Source organism: Aphanomyces invadans, assembly GCF_000520115.1.
Source record: "Aphanomyces invadans strain NJM9701 unplaced genomic scaffold supercont1.11, whole genome shotgun sequence".
Classification (NCBI taxonomy): Eukaryota; Oomycota; class Saprolegniomycetes; order Saprolegniales; family Verrucalvaceae; genus Aphanomyces; species Aphanomyces invadans.
In genome coordinates, this window is record NW_008580156.1 from 421389 (window position 1) to 440171 (window position 18783).

General features: G+C 54.0%; 8 protein-coding genes across 12 annotated transcripts; 2 read left to right on the forward strand and 6 right to left on the reverse strand.

The window, feature by feature from the left end:
• Nucleotides 1–411: 411 nt before the first annotated feature.
• H310_06269 (hypothetical protein) lies at nt 412–1773 on the reverse strand. The gene is made up of 2 exons (XM_008871266.1): nt 1291–1773; nt 412–1237 (listed from the first exon to the last, which is right to left on the reverse strand). The coding sequence occupies exons 1-2, from the start codon at nt 1735–1737 to the stop codon at nt 470–472; spliced, it is 1215 nt and encodes a 404-aa protein (XP_008869488.1). The 5' UTR covers nt 1738–1773; the 3' UTR covers nt 412–469.
• Nucleotides 1774–1994: 221 nt separating this feature from the next.
• On the reverse strand, nt 1995–2696 carry H310_06270 (hypothetical protein; the record flags this gene model as incomplete). The annotated part of the gene is made up of 6 exons (XM_008871267.1): nt 1995–2018; nt 2068–2114; nt 2176–2275; nt 2321–2407; nt 2485–2565; nt 2607–2696. The coding sequence occupies 6 exons, from the start codon at nt 2694–2696 to the stop codon at nt 1995–1997; spliced, it is 429 nt and encodes a 142-aa protein (XP_008869489.1).
• A 230-nt stretch (nt 2697–2926) lies between these two features.
• On the reverse strand, nt 2927–4825 carry H310_06271 (hypothetical protein). The gene is made up of 5 exons (XM_008871268.1): nt 4636–4825; nt 4341–4592; nt 3763–4287; nt 3463–3692; nt 2927–3415 (listed from the first exon to the last, which is right to left on the reverse strand). Exons 1-5 carry the CDS (start codon nt 4726–4728, stop codon nt 3022–3024), a joined length of 1494 nt encoding a protein of 497 aa, XP_008869490.1. The 5' UTR covers nt 4729–4825; the 3' UTR covers nt 2927–3021.
• Nucleotides 4826–4856: 31 nt separating this feature from the next.
• Nucleotides 4857–6074, forward strand: H310_06272 (hypothetical protein). The gene is made up of 2 exons (XM_008871269.1): nt 4857–4932; nt 5002–6074. The coding sequence occupies exon 2, from the start codon at nt 5266–5268 to the stop codon at nt 6019–6021; it is 756 nt and encodes a 251-aa protein (XP_008869491.1). The 5' UTR covers nt 4857–4932; nt 5002–5265; the 3' UTR covers nt 6022–6074.
• H310_06273 (hypothetical protein) lies at nt 6038–7802 on the reverse strand. The gene is made up of 2 exons (XM_008871270.1): nt 7034–7802; nt 6038–6973 (listed from the first exon to the last, which is right to left on the reverse strand). The coding sequence occupies exons 1-2, from the start codon at nt 7748–7750 to the stop codon at nt 6209–6211; spliced, it is 1482 nt and encodes a 493-aa protein (XP_008869492.1). The 5' UTR covers nt 7751–7802; the 3' UTR covers nt 6038–6208.
• Nucleotides 7803–8371: 569 nt separating this feature from the next.
• Nucleotides 8372–14330, reverse strand: H310_06274 (hypothetical protein). Of its 4 annotated transcripts, XM_008871272.1 has the most exons (8): nt 13150–14330; nt 12849–13094; nt 12422–12777; nt 11292–12355; nt 11170–11245; nt 9179–11113; nt 8919–9103; nt 8372–8856 (listed from the first exon to the last, which is right to left on the reverse strand). In XM_008871272.1, the coding sequence occupies exons 1-8, from the start codon at nt 14325–14327 to the stop codon at nt 8503–8505; spliced, it is 5394 nt and encodes a 1797-aa protein (XP_008869494.1). In that variant the 5' UTR covers nt 14328–14330; the 3' UTR covers nt 8372–8502. The 4 variants fall into 4 exon arrangements, with proteins under 4 accessions (XP_008869494.1, XP_008869493.1, XP_008869495.1 ...); XM_008871271.1 differs by having other exon boundaries at nt 8919–11113; XM_008871273.1 differs by having other exon boundaries at nt 8919–11113; nt 12422–13094.
• Nucleotides 14331–15400: 1070 nt separating this feature from the next.
• Nucleotides 15401–17190, forward strand: H310_06275 (hypothetical protein). Its single transcript, XM_008871275.1, has one exon. The coding sequence runs from the start codon at nt 15437–15439 to the stop codon at nt 17159–17161; it is 1725 nt and encodes a 574-aa protein (XP_008869497.1). The 5' UTR covers nt 15401–15436; the 3' UTR covers nt 17162–17190.
• Nucleotides 17191–17376: 186 nt separating this feature from the next.
• On the reverse strand, nt 17377–18783 carry H310_06276. 2 transcript variants are annotated; one of them, XM_008871277.1, is made up of 4 exons: nt 18614–18783; nt 18356–18556; nt 18026–18292; nt 17377–17928 (listed from the first exon to the last, which is right to left on the reverse strand). In XM_008871277.1, the coding sequence occupies exons 1-4, from the start codon at nt 18689–18691 to the stop codon at nt 17566–17568; spliced, it is 909 nt and encodes a 302-aa protein (XP_008869499.1). In that variant the 5' UTR covers nt 18692–18783; the 3' UTR covers nt 17377–17565. The 2 variants fall into 2 exon arrangements, with proteins under 2 accessions (XP_008869499.1, XP_008869498.1); XM_008871276.1 differs by having other exon boundaries at nt 17990–18292.

Here is an 18783-nt window from a genome sequence, read left to right on the forward strand (position 1 = left end):
TCAATTCCGTGGCATACATTATCTAAGTGAAGCGTTGAATACTATTTGAATTGCGTGAACTGAATGCACCAACGTTGGCGCCGTGAGCGCATGGCAGTCGTGGCGGTGTGTGTGGGTGATGCATGCCGCTGACACGTGTACATTCGAAGCTCCTAATCACGTACCGCAAGCACGTCATGTAGTCCCTGGCTTACTGATGGTATGGATAGAGGTCGCGCTGATCCACGTGTAACAGGAGGGTCGAAGCGGGGGATGGATCACGTTAACTCGGATGCGCATCGTTGTTACAATACCGTGACGACGACAAGGTTGACATGGCAGCGTTTCTATTCTTCACTCTCGATCGCTCACTCGACAGAGAAGCAGGATGGCGAGGATGCATGGCGTTCGAGACATTCAAGTGCCCCTGGCTGTGTGCGAATCGTTGCTATTACGTGACCACGAACCACACGATTCAAAATACTCGCGACTACAATGGAGACGGCAATTGCTTGAGAAATGCGTCCAACAGCGGGACGAGTTGCTTGCGAGACAGCGCAACGTTGTGCTGCTCGAATGCGTGCACACCTGAGTGCACGTCAAGCGGGGCAAGTTGCAACACACCGACATTGTCCAGATGCGCCTTGAGTGCCGCATGCAAGTCGGGGTCCTTGGCATATACGAGGAGCTGGCGCCGAGGGCCCGAGTGGATCATGGACTGAACGACGACAAACGCCAACTCCTGCGACACGCGATGACTCTCGAGCAAGGCCAGGGCAGAGGTGCCTCCGCCGCCCGCCGCCCAAAACGACGGCAAATCAACCAGAATCGAACTGCACCCATACGACACACCCGCCGATTCGAATTGCTTGTAATCGTACTGGAGGCAGTTCCCAAACGAAAATGCGGCCCAGTTGGCCGGATTGTACTTCTCCAGCACGAGCCAGTCGTAGAGTGGTGTGCGCTCGATCAACGCGTGCGGAAGGAGGGCGTCGACCATGGCAACGTCCCGTGGCGTCCCTTTTTTCATCTTTGGATCCATGTTCATGTTGTCCAGAAGAATGACGGCCACAAGAAGCGTTGCAACTAACGGGTCGATTGCCGTCCCCGATGCTATGATCTCCTCGGCGATCAGCGTGCAGCACGAGCCTGCGAGCACGTTGCCACCGCGCTCCGTCTTCTCAAACGCAATGCGCCGATGGGAACCCGTCACTTGTTCATGGCTGCCCAGGTCCTCGTGGTGGTCCAGGATGGATGTCTGCACAAAGAAGGGTAAATCGTGGAATGTCAAGATCAAGAGATCGCACATACCACGGCAGATTCAAGGGAAGAGTACCCCCGTTTGAGTTTGTTATGGTCAGTCAACGTCAGCTTCAGTTGTTGTGTGGCGTGAATCGCGGGAAGGTCGATTTCGTTTTGGAACACAAGAGCATCGACGTCGATGTGGGCGGCATCGAAAAGAGCATTGGTCTCACATCGCAGTCGAAACTGATCACGGTCGACGCTCATGACAGGCAAGTAGACTGTTCGTGGAGGGTCGGTGCTGCCCGTGGAGATCTCATGGCTATGACCTCGAAAGAATGCATAAATCAAGCTGCTCACCATGGAGTCTGCATCGCAGGCTTCGTTTCCAATAACCACGTGGAGTTGATGGAACGTGTTGGAGAGAGCCGCTGAGCGGGAGGAGCGTAGGAACGCATTCAACTTCTCCGCGAGGGCGGGCTGGAAGGCCGCCGCAAATGCGTTGGCACGATGCATCCGTTCGTGGAGGTTGGTGAATCCCGTCCGAAGTCCGCAATTCAATTCGAAGAGCAAATTTCATTGGTTTAAATCGTCTGAAAAAAGTCCTTTTGAAAACATTCATTGGCTAAGAAGGACGATGCCAATTTCGCCACTTCGACAACGACCGAGTGCATCGGAGGCTCGCCTCGGCGACCATTACTATTGTCACGGCGGCGTTGACAGGTTGATGCAGAGGAGGTAGAAGATTTGCATGAACGGATGCGCGGCTTCGCTCAGACATCCCGCAAGCACAGCTCCTTCAAAGCCGATGTTTAGGATCTGTGTAAAGTAGAGACCGAGACCAACGTGCAGCGCATTGCTGAAGACGGTCATGGGGCCACGATGTCGTGGGCCTGGAGCATCTTTCGGATCAAGTCGTAGAGAAAGTAGAACGGCATGACTAGCGTCGAGTACCACACGAACTGACTCGCAAAGTCTGCCACGACCGCATGAACCCGAGCGCCGCAAGAACTGGTTTGCAGTACAGGTTGAGCAGCACCAACGAAAGGTACACCTAGCGAGGTCAATTTGGCTACATAACTATACGTCGACGACGTACCAGAGCTGTACCCAGCACTGCGCTTTGAAAGTACACGCCCATCGTTTTGTAGTTGCCGGCGCTTGGGTTGCAAGCGTGTCGAGGGCGCTGCCGAATCCAATACCCACTGCATTCGTCGTCACAATCATGTAGATGCTTCCCATAGTGGCTCCATCGGCACACACCTTTGTATCGGCCGCACCGAGGTGGCCCATGAGTCCGATACTAATCGGCGCGTACAGCGCTTCGATGGAAAAATTGTCCGTCTACCCTGGTTCAGGTCAACCAGGGAAGTACGAGGTCTTACCATTGGAAGCGCTAGCTTGTTCATGTGACCAGCTTCTCCCCATGAACTCAATGGCACAGCCACTTCACTAAGGTGCGCGCTGGATGCCATCTGGGTCCTCCTTTTATACGGCGACGCCTCTTCAGCAGACTGGCCACGGTTTCATCTCGCGCCATGGCTGTTCACACAACTCATCCAATTCCGGGAGGCCATCCATTCAATTGTTTCGATCAACAAGCCGTCGAAGCCTTCTTTGCCTTCGTCAATGTGAACTGCAAGGATCGTCTGTCACTCATCGTGCAACCGAGACGGAAACGAGTTGTATGCATGGCGCAGATCAGGTCCTTTGAAAGTCGTCCCATTCACATCGGACGACACCATAAATGTGCATTAAGCAAACGCTACACGTGCCAGCGAGATGGTGCTGCTGTGGTAGTTACGTGTACAGCACAATGGGCGTCTCGCATCCGTCCGTCGCGAGAGGAGGAGCGGTCCATGACGTGGTCATCTTGGTGTCGCCATCGTCGGCAGTTCGGGCATTCGCTTCTTCGAGGACTTCCCTCCACGATAACCGAGCCATGATGACAGTGTACGCTCCACATGCACAAAAGGACCCGATTGTAAGCCCAGCCCAGAGGCCCTCGAGTGACCAGTGCAAACTAAAGGCAAGAAAACCCGCCAGGGGCAACCCAATGATGTAGTACGCTACAGCATTCACGTAGGCAGCATGGGACGGTTTGCCGACAGCTTGTAGCATGGCTTGCCACACCGCATTGAACGAATCGGATGCGTGCAATGGCAGCACAAACACCAACGCGGTTGCTGCGCGGCTACGTGTGTCATGTCAGGTTTGGGGCTGCGCACACTCAGCACGTACTCGCACACTTGGGCGTCGTTGACATACAACGACGGAACGTCATGCCTCCACAGGAAGAGCCCCCCCGTGGTCAGAGCAAGGCAGAGCGTCGTGACGACGAGGGATACCCGCATAATGCATCGCGCGTGATCGAGTTGGTTGGCTCCGATCGCGTTCCCCATGCGGACAGTTGTCGCCACGGAGAATCCAATGTACATGATGAAGGCCGTGGTGATGGTTTGGAGCAGGACCTGCAGAGGACACGGCCCCGTCAGTCTTCAGAGGATGCAGTCGAGGCAAACAATTTCCATCGTTTCCTACCGAGTTGACGGCGATGAGTAGCAAACTGTGCGGCAGCTCCCCTGCCATGAACCCGAGGATTCCAAACGCGCCGTTTTCAATCAACATGGTAGCCATGCCAGGAAGGCCAAACTCGAAAAACTCCGGCAGGTGCGCGATCGCGGACCGAAGATTCCACTGGAGTTTCCACGTGTGGTGCACGGGGTTGATGCACGTCAAGTAGGCAAGCTGCATCAGGGGGTACGCGACGTGGCTGAGTCCCCCCGAGATTAAAACGCCGTGGTAGCCGAGCTTTTGCACTTGAGTCAAGTAAAGCCCGAGCCCAACGTGTAAGCCGTTGCTCACGATAGCCATGGGCAGCATGGGGGCCACGATGTCGTGCGCCTGGAGCATCTTACGAATGAGGTCGTAGAGAAAGTAAAACGGCATCGCAAACGTCGAGTAGCGAACGAACTGCCCCGCCAAATTTGCCACGACTGTGTTGATCCCGCACATCGTTAAAATGTCTTGACAGTACCAGTTGGCGGCCGCGGTCGGGATGTACGCCTGCACATGCGGGGGTCGTGAAGGGCGGGTGCGAACGGCACATGCATACGTACCAGGGCAGTGCCAAGCATGGCGCTCTCCAAGTACACCCCCATCTTCTTGTAGTTGCCTGCGCCGTGCGCTTGAGTAGCAAGCGTGTCTAATGCACTTCCCAAGCCAAGTCCGACCGCATGCGTTGTCACCATCATGTAAATGCATCCCATCGTGACGCCATCGACGAATGGCTTCGTGTCTGGTTTGCCAAGATGGCCAACAAGACCGACGCTGATCGGGGCATACATCGATTCCATCATGAAATTCAACATCTACAACACAGCTCAGCTCGGCTACACATGGTCTTTGTCGTACCATGGGCGCCGCCAGCGAGATCAAATGGATCGTTTCGTCGCGTACGTTGGGTGGAGGGGGCTGCACCCCGCCAAGAAGTGCATGCGATGCCATCCTGTCCTTGCTTGGCTAAGTCTTGGAAGTGAGTGGCCGCCGTGGTCCACCGAAGCCGTTCGACGCGGGAATGGATCGAACAACACGGCGCCCTTTCGAAGGATCCCGAAACGATGGGCGTTTTTTCAAAGGACAATCTCGATTCATCATGGTCAGGAGGTTTGCCAGGGGAGAAATGGGGCGAAGCCCTTGAGCCACCCACATGTACACACCGATGACCTGCTGCCCTTGTATGGAGTGCCACGATCATGCACGGTGTCCGTGGTTATGTAGGATCGAGACAACTTGTGGCGAGTCGGTTGCAACTAGCACTTCACGTCCTGGGTATGTGAGCAATGTACACTAGGCATCTTGGTCGCCTTTCCTTTGCCTCCTTGATGCAGCAACTCGTGACGGGGACAGCAGCCCGACAAAGCACCAAGGATCAACCCCGGTGCCAACATCTTGACGTTGCGTATCCGACGTGTTTTCCGACGGCTGCTCGAATGTCATGGGAGCATCCTGCTCGGTCAGTCTGGGTTCGCCCTCCTGAAGACAATGGCGTCGACCGCTGCACGCAATGTACTCCTCAGCATCGACATCTTGCCATCAGTGCAAGCATTTCAGTCTGGGCTTTACGAAGATCTACGGCCAAGCCACCGCGCATGCAGTCGGATTCGCACCCGATTCGATGCCCGACGACAGCAAACTATGTGCCGCGTCCCAGGGGAAGCCATCGAATTGGCGCTGGACGAGTACTTTGTCGATGATGCCACGGACAAAGCGTTTCCGCTGCATCACGCAGTGGTCCAAGGATCGCTACCGCTAGTTCAAAGGTGGATTCAGTGTCTCGGACGACAAATCGTGACGCGGTACACCATGGACTGCGCTGCGGCCCACGGACAACTGGCGATTCTCGAGTGGTTGCACCACAGCAGCATCACTGGATGCACCACGGACGCGATGGACTTTGCCGCGCTGCGAGGCCACTTGCATGTGGTATCGTTTCTCCATTTCCATCGACCAGAAGGCGGGACTTTCTTGGCCATGGACTTTGCAGCTGGTCAAGGGCATCTGGACGTTGTCGAGTTCTTGCACACGCATCGAACGGAGGGCTGCTCCGTGATGGCGATCGACGCGGCAGCCAGCAATGGTTATGTCGACGTGGTGAAGTTCCTCCACACGTACCGACACGAGGGGTTCACGGCGAAAGCGATCGAACGAGCCAAGAAATACAAGCATGACCACATCGTCGCGTATTTGGAGGGTGTCTCGCGAGCTCGGTACCCTACCTTGATCGCCACAAACACTTGAGGTCCATCCCTCTGCTAGCAGGCGTTAACCGGGGAATGAACATCACGATGGTAGTCTAGCGTTCAATTCTCAAGGACGTGATGGATGGAGACGGCAAAGGTGTCGCCTGCATCATGTTGCAGGTCATTTTGTTTCAACTACAAGTGAACGATAATGCGCCTCAGAGCAGCCAAACATCGCGTTCTTCTTAGTCGCGATGCAACGGTGCGTTGGCCAGGAACCGGTTCAGCATTGCGAGGGAAGCTTCAGGTTGATTTTCGGGCACCATGTGACCAGCGTCGAACACACGAAGGAAGGCAAAGTTGCCGGCGGCTTGCAGCGTGCCTTTCGCGACTCCACGGACAACGAACGGCTCTTCCTTGGCCGCGTTGAAAGCCTTCGCGCCGCTCCAAGACAGCGCTGTCGTCCACGCCAGGTTGCCCTTCCAGTTGCAAACCAAATCGGCGTCGCCTGCGTAAATCAGGACGCGGATCTTGTGCTCGAGCAAGTACGCGACATCGCCATCGCGGTTTTGGAAAAAATCCACCGAGAAGCGACCGAATACGTCCTGCGAGATCTCCGTCCATGGCATGTAATGCGGGATGTTGAGGTAGGCTTGGACGACGGGGTTGTTTAGAAAGGCATGGGCGTGCGGGTTCCCAATCGTTTTGAGCGATTCCTTGGACAAGAGGCCGCCGGTCGGTTGCTTCGCCGCGGCTGGGTTTTCATGGCCATCCCCAAGAGACTCGCGCAGATCGTACTGATTGACTTTTGAAATTGTGAGGAGGGGCTGGACTATCGTGGGCAGCCACAGGACCGTCGCGTCGGTGCAAGCCGTGTCGTTGTGGGCATAACACTCCTCGATGAGATGCACAATGGTCGACACGCTGTTTTGGTACGTGGTGTAGTCGGACCCGTTCAAGAGCACTTTCCCGTACGAGTTGTCCCGGATCATGTCGATTTGGTGTTGCATCTGGGCACAGAAGGTTTAGAAGTGCCGGACGCAGGAGAGACAGGGGTGAAGGACGTCTACCTGAATGAGAGGACTTGTCAAGCCGTTGCCGATGGCCACGCCTTCCAACTGAATGTGAACGTCACCGGGCGAAGGGGCGGTTTTGAGGAGCGCCGTCGCAACGGCAGGGACGTAATGACCAGCGTAGCTCTCACCAGTGAGGAAGAACCGGTGGTTGGCAAATTTTGGGTGCTGCTTGAGCCAGCGCTGGAGAAAGAAATACATGTTTTCGCCGACTTGTGTCGAGTTGTGGTCTGCGTCATCCGCCGTGCCGTACGAAAACCCAGTCCCGATCGGTTGATCGACCCAAATCACGTTGGCACGGGTGGTCCACGAGTACGGGTTTCCAATTGTCGTGATGTCGTCGTCAGCAATGGTGCACGGACCATTTTCGGTCAGCAGGGCCAAGAGACTCGACCCACCGGGACCGCCTGTGAGCCACAGCACCAACGGATCGGTGTCAGGGTTGCTTCGGGATTCGAAGAACCAGTAGAAGTAGTGGCCGTCTTGCTTGTTGGGCAATTTGATGTACCCTGACGATTGCGCCGTCGAGTCACAAAATCGCGTCGACGCCAGCGGTGCACTCGTCGACGTTTGGGATAATCCCAACACAACCAAGGCCGCGGCGGTCAAGACGGCCCACTTTCCTCGCCAGAACGTGGGAAAGCCAACGCGAGAACCATGACGAGCGGCGGCGTCCTTGAGCGGTTTGCTTTCGTCTTGGATGGTGCCGTACATTGCGGCAAGAAGCGCCACGAACGACGAACGACGACGATGGGAATATAGGTCGTGTGCCCAGCGCTTTCCTTAAAACAGTTGGTGGATACACCTGATCCTCCACACGCCATAGTCGCATGTTCGCTTCGGACAACTTGGTCGGTGCACGTGGGTTACTGTGATGCCTCCATGTTTGCATTCAATATCCTCCGAGAACTAATACTTTCATTTCGAGCAGTAAGATTTGAAATTGAAACTTGTACCGCGGACGGAAGAAATGCCATCGGCTGGCGAGCTCATTCGAGTGCGTACTGCAGAGACGTGCCGTCTCCACGACGACTGGACGGCAATGCTGAGCCGCGTCGACGGCGGCCGGGCTGCATGAGTCATGCGTCGAGCACATGCCGATGAAACGCAGGCTGGTTTCACGGAAGTTGATACGCAGGCAAGGCATGCATCGCAGAGCGGCGGGTCGGGTACATATGTTGCACGCATGGAGATGCCGTGGGACTTATTTACCTTGTGTGTCAATCGTGGAAATGAGGGGTAGCTCCTCCCTCGCGCTCCCCATGGCGACCTGGTCGCCACGTCTAGTCGATCTACTCGACAGACCATGAAAGTTTAGGACATCATTCGTCGATGATTTCAGTGAGTCGTGATGGCTGTCCCAACGATGGGAACTTGCGATGGCACTCTAACAAAAGTAGTCACAGCAGTCTGTTCCTTGTCTATTTACACGACTAAACCGTTGGTGGTGGCAATGGTCTCGGTTTTCACCTGTGTCGTTGGGTGGGTGGCATTGGTTTCCGCCGCTGTCGTCCTCCATCGTCGTCGTCGTCTTCGTCGTCGTCGTCATCCTCGCTCTCGCTCGTCGATGACGCCTCTTCTTCGCTCTCGTCACCGTCCTCGTCGACTTCGTCATCACTCGACTCGCTCGATTCCGCCGAGTCGTCGTCGTCATCGCTGTACCGTCTACGAGCTTTGGCTTTACCTTTTCCTTTTTGACCCCCCAACACTCGTCCAAAGCACTTGGCCAAGACAGCTTTCATCCGCTTGGCCTCTGCAAACACGAGTGTCCCCGGCTGATTGTACGTCATAGCGTTTTCCATGACCAGCATGTAGTCGTCCTACGTCGGCGGCTCTCGCGTCAGAAACTCAAGTCTGAAGATGAAAAAGGTGGCCAACTTACATAATACGCCGAGAGCGTTGGATATTGTGGGATTTTCGCCTTGATCGTGGCAAAGTCCATCGGACGGGTGATTATGGCGGAATACCCCGGCGCAATGTCGTCCGTGACAGGCTGGGCAAATATCAAGTACTGGTCTTCGGCTTGGGCGTGAGTGTGGACTTGGGTGAGGCACTCGACCAGCTTGCCTTTTGCAACAACGTTTAGAAACGCTTCCCGTTGCGCCATAGGAAGTCGCATCGTTTGCATGACGCGCAACTCACGTTCTGCAGTGGTTCGTTTGTTGGTGCTGTATTGACTGTCCAACTCACGCTTCAAAGGGCGATGCCGCGATGGTTGCACATCTTGCGTCGCAACGAACGGCGGCACAGTGCTACTTGCACCAGCGGACGCTTTGATCTCCATGCCACCGTCAAGCTGGGCATTTTCATGTGACAGCACTGGCAACCATGGGTGGTAGGGAAACAACTGATTCAGTATCGTCGTGACGTTTGTGAGAACGCTGCGGGCGTTTTGGGCGATAAGACTGCTCTCGACGTTGTACGTTTCGCAGTTGCGCACCATGAGCTTGACGTCGGCCAACAGCGCGTCCACATGTCGGAAATAGTTGGACTCAACGCGCTGACAGATTAAACTCAGGTCCATGGGGTTTGCAATCGTGATGTGGTAGTCGGGTGTGGACGTGGGGACGGCTTCGTTGAAGCCAGCGGCGACCGAGAGCTGCCGGATTGACATGAGACCTTGTAGCAACGCTGGCCGGTTCGGAATCGCCGGTGGGGCAAAGTTAGTTTGGTCAGACTCGAGTTCCCACGGGCTCACTCGACACGGCGTGTCTTCGTTCTCCCACTGGACCACGATACACTCCCACGGAGATGTCATGGCTGGGTCAAGCGGAGACAGTTCAAGGATCTTGCCAGTGTCCATTTGAGTGTTTTGGATCATTCCGTGATCATCCATTGTGTGGTATGCCATCTGCACAGTGGCGCCGACCTTCCATCTTGGAGCTTGGAAGCCACTGAGGTACTTTTGCTCGAGTAGGAGGAATTCTGCGCACTCCGAAGGTTGGTGCTGAAGACGGAATCGCCACTTCCGTCGGGCCTCGGACTCGTCTCGTACAAACAAGTTGTTCACAGGCACAAACGATCCGAAATCCAGCACGTCCACACTTGGTTGGTCGTCTTCGTTGCGAAAATAAACACTCGGGAGCCCCACGACGTCCATGATCAACTCCATCACAATGCGGTTTTGCTGGGGGTAGAGATCCACGGGAGGGAATGTGTACTGAATGTCGAGAACGTGGCATTGCAACACTGCAAATGGTTTGGGCAGGCTCTTGTACGCCGCTTGGAACTTGGATGGAAACGAACGCAGAAAGACTTCATGACCTTGAGGGCAATACATCAACGTGTCGCCAACTTGAGGAATCAGTGCCAGTTCGTTCGACACGGCACTTTGCTGACAGTATAAACGGTCGTATTGATGGCCCATTCGTCGAATGAAACTCTCTGGTGAAATTGAGGACGAGGTCGAGGATGGCACACCGGACTTGGCAGCGTGGGATTTGCAATAGTATTGCACTTGGTCCACGTTGTACCCGTGAACCATGCCGCACGGCAGATGAATTGTGACCTTGCATGACTCAGTGTTACATCCGATCGTGGCGCCCTTTTGACCGCAGTGAAAACACTTGAGCAATCGGCCGCGACGAAGCTCCTTCGCAACATTGTACCATGATCCGTCGTGGAAGAAACTCAGCGGGGAGCTGATAGCGCATTGGTCATGCACAAACACTCGCTGGGCCCCATTCACTAAGGCAAAGTCTCCCATGAGGGCTCCTGGCAGAGCGAACATTCCGCCTTGGTCGCCTCGACCACAGAATCCACATACAATCGACGACTTTTGCGTGAACATTTGAGAGTACGTTTTGGTTTCGTCGAACTTGTCACGCTGATTACCCAACACGGTGACGCCTTCAGATGATTCCACGACCAAGTCTTCTTCGCGGACGTCCGCCACAGTCCCATCGAAGGGAGGCGATAATGGTGGATCTTCCTTTGTTTCATCATCATCGTCGACAACTTGATTCCGCGCAACACGAACACGACGACGTCTCCTTGTTGGTCCAACATCGTCATCCTTGTCGTCTTCATTGTCACTTTGCCGAGTTCTACGCCGTTGGCTGCGAAGTGCACGGGAACCTACAATCGTACGATGTCAAAATCCACGTCCCTTCGTATCCCAGCGGCGATTATACCATTTCCATCCAGCACAACCTCGTGGTCCAAGTCGTCGTCGCTGCAGTCTTCGTCATCGTCGTCCATATCGTCGTCCTACGGCAGGATTCATGCTTTGTTTCAGCGACAGGGTTGTACCGACCTCATCTTCCTCTTCCACCTGCGCGGCATCGTTCACTTGAAAATCCTCGTCATCATCTTCGCTAGATGGTAACACGTCGTTCAACACAGATGTGTCGCGTTCAGTAGGGTCTTCCGTTGATGCTTGTCGCTGTCGGCGACGGCGCAGTTCTGATGCTTTAACCGCTTCGCCATTCAATCGATACGCATTAACAAAAGTCGGTCGATGGACCAGCGGTCGCTCTAGAGGTTCATCGACAAAGTTGGCATCGACGAACGGTTCTTGAGCATCTTGGTCGACGACGCTGTTGAAGTAAGGAGTTTCACTCGTTTGCTTTTGACGGAGTTCTAAATTGGCTTGGTATTCCTGGACGCTCAAAGGCTGCATGAGATGCACCGGCTGGTGGGTGTACACGTTGCGCCCCATGTCCATAAGAACTGATCGCGGGAGCAATTGCGGCTGCACTTGCGTCGCTCGGTCGGCCACGTTCAGATGAATGTCAAGATCGATGGGAGCGTAGTCATTCGAAAAGTACTGCTCCGTTGGGGTACCCTGGAATGCATCACCGGATCCAGTGCCAAATAGAAGTAAGCGACCCGCTCGATCTGTGGCTGCGAACGAATCGCCTTCAGGGGAGAAACTCACGTCCAAAATAGCACACCCATCCATGTTGATCGGCGACTCCCAGTTTTGAAAGAAACGCAGGATGCGACCGACTTCAATGTCCCAAATCAAGATCCGACCATCATACCCAGCAGTGAGCAGGATACGAGCGTCCGTGGGATGACTGTCCATGGCAAAGACAGCATTCGCGTGGCCATGGGTGTCGTGGGAGAGAGTTCGGAGGGGCATGCACGCAACTGGGTCCCACACGCGGAGGGCTTGGCACCACTTGCCAGTCACTTCGGGCTTGCGACTGTGGAGCGTGACCAGTTTCGAATCGTCAGATGTCCAAATAAGTTGGTCTGTCGACAACTCTGACTTCGCTCGACGAGTCGAAAGCAACATTTCGGGTCCGCGCAAGATGGTATGGCTGACTTTCTCGTATGGAGATTTCGTGGACCATCTCCATAGCCTTGACGTACCTACATCGTTTTCCATCAGGTCTCGGCTGGAACGATGCACTTCGCAGTAGCATCATTCACACATACCATCCTTCATAGATGCCGTCGCGATTGCATCGCCACGTCGGTTGAACAATAGAGTCGTGATGGACTGGGTATGGCCCTCCATAACAGCTATCGGTTCGGTGACAATGGTGCTGTTTGCCCAGTGGGGATTAACCACTCCTGGGGCCTCTGGGGCTTCGACTACGCGTTGTTGGACCACGAAGTTCGCCGTGGACACTTCAACTTGATGAGGTATTGAATTCACGACAGCATCCACTTCGTCAGTATTCGTTGTAAAGTCCGCCACTTGAGGTGTCGGTTCCGTCAAAAACTGTAGAATACGCCAAGCCCGCCCCATGCCGTCATGGCTACCGGTCACTACGACATCGCCACTAGGACTAGATCAAAACAAAACAAATGTCGGTATCGTCGCTCCCATCAAGCCTCCAGTGGTTTTGTTTCTTCAAACCTGATTGCTAGGGACACCACTTTGCTCGATCGACTCAGTCGTGAGTTCGTGTGATTGAGCACCACAAATGGTTTGATGTTGCGGCAGTAGGCTTGCTGCTTGAAGAGGCGTTGGACTGTTTCAGTCTTAGTTTCTAACTCTGTCGGGCCGTCGACATTGGGAATTCGAAACATGCAGCACGTGCCGTCGTCCGACGCCGTGACGACGACGTTTTCCACGGGGTGAAAGCGGCTCGTGTTCACGTCACTAGAAAAGCATGTTGCATTCAAAGAGAAGAGTACGTTCAGAAAGAACGGTGTACCTTGTGTGGCCCACCAAGACAGCGATGGAGAACCCAGTCGCGATTTCCCATACTCTGGCAGTTTTGTCGTCCGATGACGTCACGAGTAATCCATTCGACGGATGAATGTCCATGTCTGTGATGTTGCCGACGTGCCCGTGGAGCGTGTACAGCAGTTCTCCTGTGTGTGCCGACCAAATCTTTACGAGGCGATCGTCGGAACCCGTGATAATGTAGTTGCCGCTCTTGTCATAGGTGACGCAAAAAACAGGAAGTTGCAAATGGCCACTCAACGACTTGAGCTTCCGGTAGCGACTATAGAGAAACGTTGGCGGCGTTGACTGCAATGGAACCAGCGACGTTGAACGAGCATGAGGGTGGCGGTGGGATTGTCCAACGACATTGCGCTGGCGCAAGTGGCGGAAATAATTGGTCTTGGAGGTCACCGACGTTACAGGACGCGGCAATCCCCACGATTCCACGCGTTGCCACACCGACCGACTTGTGTTGGAATCACGCTCCAACTGTGCCTTCAGTTCGATCAACTGCTTGGCCCCACGATGCTCCGCCACAAGGTCCACTTCATCTGGCTCTGACAGGTGCTGCTTGCGAAGCTTTATCTTCTCCAGCAGCAACGTGACATTGCGGACCTTCCGCTCGTTCGATCGGATGTTGCGCCAAAGTTGAATCAAAGTGTCCAAGGCACTGCGGCGCTCTTCAATTGTGGACACCACTACATCTTGACGACGCATAAGACTGTTGGTTTTACCCTCTGCGCTTTTGCGTAGAATCGACACGAGCTGTGTTGGAGGGAGGCGTCGATGTCGAAGACGTAGGTCTGTGTACGTTGCTGGCTGTTCATGTCCTTGCCAATTCACGGTCGTCCGAAGGAGTCCCATAGAATGAAGTTCCTCTTCGAATGCCGAGGCAGCTTTGGAGCATGGTGTTCCTCGTCGAAGAAAGTCTGCCACAAGAAAGTACACGTCGCTGAGGTCCTCACGTCCTTGATGGAATGACGACTCTGCAGTGCCGTAGGTGATCGTCACTGTTGTCGAATCCACTGCTGCATCAGTTTGCATATCGGCAATGGTGGGGTTTTTAAAGCCTAACTTCACTGCACCGTTCAATGTCTCTTCACTTCGAGACGGCGGCCGCGGCGAGTCTAGCCGCTGCGGTGCGGAGTCGGCGGGTTCATCCATCTCCCAAACAAAATCTACCAAACTACGATCACCGTAACTTCGAATGGTCTCGACCGCATACAAATTCTCATATACGGCTCGAATTCCTAGACGTCCAATTGGCTTAAAGTGGCGCCGAAACGAAATGCGCGGGCACCAGAGAAATCGAAGTTCGCAGTATGCATGGGCGCGTCGTCGTCACCTTCATGGGCATGGCCGCAAGAGGTACGGCCGCCAGTCCTCCGGGCCTCTCCATGCGCATCGTCTCGTGCCACAACGTTGGGTACCGTCATGAAACATACGTAGAGAATCAATGGAAGGATGTGGCTGTGCGAAGCAGTCAACACTAAATTTGCATGTGGATAGGAAAATTTGGCGCCATTCAAGTTGAAGTGCAGGGTGGTCTCTTTGAACACGGCCCAAGAAAAGTATTGTATACTCGGGGGCACAGCGATACTTTCCCGACCAATGTCCAATACTGCACAAATGGCTGAGCGTGATGTGTCTAGCATTCAGCCAAACGCGTCCGAAGAGGGATGTGGGAGTGTTATGAAGGGTGTCCTCAGTCAGAATCATCATCAAGAAGCCATCGAGACGGCACGTCATGCTTGTGGGGTCGTCCAGCCGCAAAATCTGCGCACGACCATTCGCCCACATCAAAGATATGGCTGCTCAAAGAAATTGGTCAAATTATTCTGATCAAATAGCTGGCGGCTTGGGATGGAGAACTACCTGACGGTAAAAGGTCACCTGTGGATGACAAAATGGATGACGAAAAGCATGGTTCTCGAAAAGCCGTCCCCCAACCACCAGAGACTACATATCCAACTCCAAATAACGCATGACGCTAGTTCCGGGGTTTGTGCATTGTCATTCGCGTGCTGTCACGGACCTTTGCCAAGGTGCAACTTTGTTGTCAATATGCTTTGTGTTTGTATGCCATACTTTGTTGAAGTTACTCTGTTCGGGGTTTCGGGGGTTTAAGCTGGCAGGATACAGTGTATTGCGAAAGTCTTGAAGAAAATTCAGCCAATAATGTTGCGAAAAAACAAAAAAGATTGACGTTCGTCCAGAGCAACTTTCATTCGCCGTTGGCATCATTTCCCAACTGGTCGAGCGGCGCGCACACGATGGACGAGATTCTGACGTCGACGTTCTACACCGCTATAATCGCGAGCAAGACGGACGAGAGGCTGTCGCCTGAAACTCGAGCATCCATCGACGACCTCCAATCATACTGCCATGAACTCAAGTGCTGCAAGCGTCCGGCAGCGTTCGTCAAGTGTCTGAAGGACCTGTTCTTGTTTGAACTGCTCATGGGTCTCCTGGACAGTCTATTGCTGCAACCTAGTGAGCAAGCTACGCCAGAGAAGCGATCCGAGACTGTCAAGAATGCCCCAGTGGCAATGGTGCAACCGAGCATAGACAGAAACAACGGACACTTGTGGAAACCATTTTACTTGCACTCGAATGAAAAGATGTGGAAAAACAAACACGAGAGCACCAACGACGCGCCCCCAGAGATACCTCGCACTGTCGGCACCATCCTTGCAACTCACGTGCTACAATTGTGGCTGGCTCTCGTACAAGCTTGCACCAAGATGAACGTGTCAGCATTGTATTTCGACGAGGTCAAGGGTCACATTCTGCACCCTCGGTTCTCCGTCATTATTGAGCAGTGGTTGTACGACCCAACGCTGGAACACGTAGTTCAACAATTGGACCTCTGCGCCGCTCTCGTTGCCATCATTGTGTACCTGCACAACCATCCATTTTTCGACGCCACGTGCTTTCTCCGATCGGTCGCGGCCGGCAGGTCTCTTCCAATTCAGACGTGTTTGAGCTCATTTTTCACGGTCGTGTCGGAGTTTCCACCTGATCATCCTGTGTCGAAGACTTTTTCCCAGTTGATCCTCGAAATCAAGTTCGTACGATCGGACAAGGTCACACCAGTCATCACTGGAGCCTACGAACAAGCGCTTGACCCAATGAAGTTTGGTTCGCACCAGTTTGACGCCTCATACTTTGACTGTGTGGGACAAACCACTACTTCGACGACTGTTCTACCCGGCTCGATGGGCCGGCTGAACCAAGAACTCCTCGTGTTGGCAGAGAATCTCCCGCTGCACGAAGGCTCTATGATTGCAGTCCGTGTCGACGAAACGCATCCCCACCATTTGTCGGTGGTTATCACGGGACCAAGCAACACTCCATACGATACTGGTTGCTTTCATTTCCTCGTCGTCGTGCCGCCCAATTACCCGCAGGGTCCGCCGGCAGTCCGATTCATGACGACAGGAGGAGGGACTGTTCGGTTCAGTCCAAACTTGTACGACTGTGGTAAAGTATGTCTCTCGCTTCTGGGGACGTGGTCTGGGGACCCGTGGAATGTTGTTACGTCGACGATTTTGCAAGTGCTTGTATCGATTCAGGGCGCAATTCTGGGGGCTGAGTTGCCGTATTTCAACGAGCCTGGTCGGGAGCGGCAGTGGGCTTCGTCCCCAGATCAACTGCCTCGGGGAGTGCGCACCAATCCAAATGGCGGACTAGAACCACTTCGATTGGCAACCATTCGATATGCGTGGACTGGGGCAATGAAGAGCCCCCCCGTGGCCTTTGAAGACTTCGTCCGTGAACATTTTTGGCAGAAACGCCACTGCGTGCTGCGTACGATGCACAAGTGGCTTGACGAAGGACGGGCATCTGACTCTCTCCACTACTACGACGATTTGATTGCTTGCGTCGCCGAGTGCCTGGACATTCTATCGCCGATGGTTCAGTCGAGAGCAACACAATTGGAATGGACGACGTATTGTCAAGGGTTACCCTTCCATGCGCCATCTCCAATGTCTTGAGTCCATGTTAATACCAGTGTGCCAGTGCTATATGCTATAATTCTTGGTGGTAGCACATGCTGGCGACGTAGAAAATCCCAACACTCAGCACAGCTTTCATCCATGACGTGCACTTGAATCCTTGGCCAACTGTGTGGTGACATAAAGTGGACGGACGACTCGATCGCCTGCGTGCCTTAGGACGAACCTTTCTGGTGGGCCTTGGACTACGTTGATGGGACAGCGAAGGAACGACAATTTTCATTACCATAAGTCGTTCGACAGCTACTACGGTGGCGGACTCGTGTGATGTAGTCATGTGTGCAAATGGACACATTCCTCTGGCCATAAGCATTTGTATACTTGGATGAGATCGCGTCGTCGCTAAGTCATGGAAAATTTGCAACGGTGGGAGGTTCAATGGTTTAATAGGTGGTTGCGTCTGGATCATGCAGGGCATTGCTTTCGTACGTCCGCAAGTGCAGAGCATTTTGTGCCAGGACAGCTTGAGCGTAAAGCGGGTGGACCAGGTCGAGCGAAATGACTCCCTTGCTCGTCACGCGCATCTCCCCTTGCGTCGACTGTCCCTCCAACCCCAACAAATTGATGTGGTACACAGGCGGACCACGTCCAATGGCTGCTTTATCCAAGACGACACGTCCGATGTACGAGGCCGATCCATGTTGAAATCGATGGAGAACCAGGATTCGGGGAATGGTGCGGCCTGTCGCTTGGTCCACCAAGACTGCTTCAAACGCCACGGTGTCCATGTCCACAAGTCGAACGATCTAATGGCACAAGAGTGCCCCAATGATGCCATGACGCGTACAAAACTCAACCCAAACGTACCCGGCATCGAGATACGTTCCCCATTCGTGCAATTACCTGGACGTTGCAATATTTGGTCCACATCTCCCGCCACACGACGTCGGTCGGCGCAGCCATGTTGCGGCATACTTTGACAGATGAATACTTGACCAGCGCCTGGGTCTTAACCACTTGAGACTCCCACCCATCGACCGCGTCGGTCGAAACCCTTGCAGACGATGGAGGGAGGTGGCTTGTGGACAGTAACGTTGACTTGAAGACGCTAAGGTGAGATTGAATGAACTCGTTGTCGTAGAGCAAGGACGGCATATCTGTGAGCCGGGGCTATGCATCTGCGTCAATGGTGTCACAACGGCGCGTTCGTCATCGAATATGCAGGGCACGTACGATTGTACGAAGCAAGGCTTGGTTCATGGCTGCCCGACGGCGCAGCGCCTCGAGCAACATGGCGTTTTGATGCAACAAAAACTGCGTCGATGCTGTGAGTCTGTCAAAGCGAGCGTCTCGATTGTGAAGTGCTGTTGCTGTCTTTGCTTCGTACACACGTTCTAAGAACTCCACTTGGGCTTGGAGATCACTCAAGACTCGCTACGTGCAACGACCAGTCATGTTCCCCGCGTTCGTTCGTTCGTTAAATTCACTCACGTTATTCATGGCCCGGTGGCGGCGCATGCTATTGCGCACGATCTCCCGGCGCTTCAACACTGCGTCATCCTCGTCCATTGCGTAGTTGTGGACGGCGGGGGGAGGTAATCAATCAAGCGGCAGTCAATGGAACGCGAAACCCCTAGTGCACAATTGTCATGTGGGCAGTG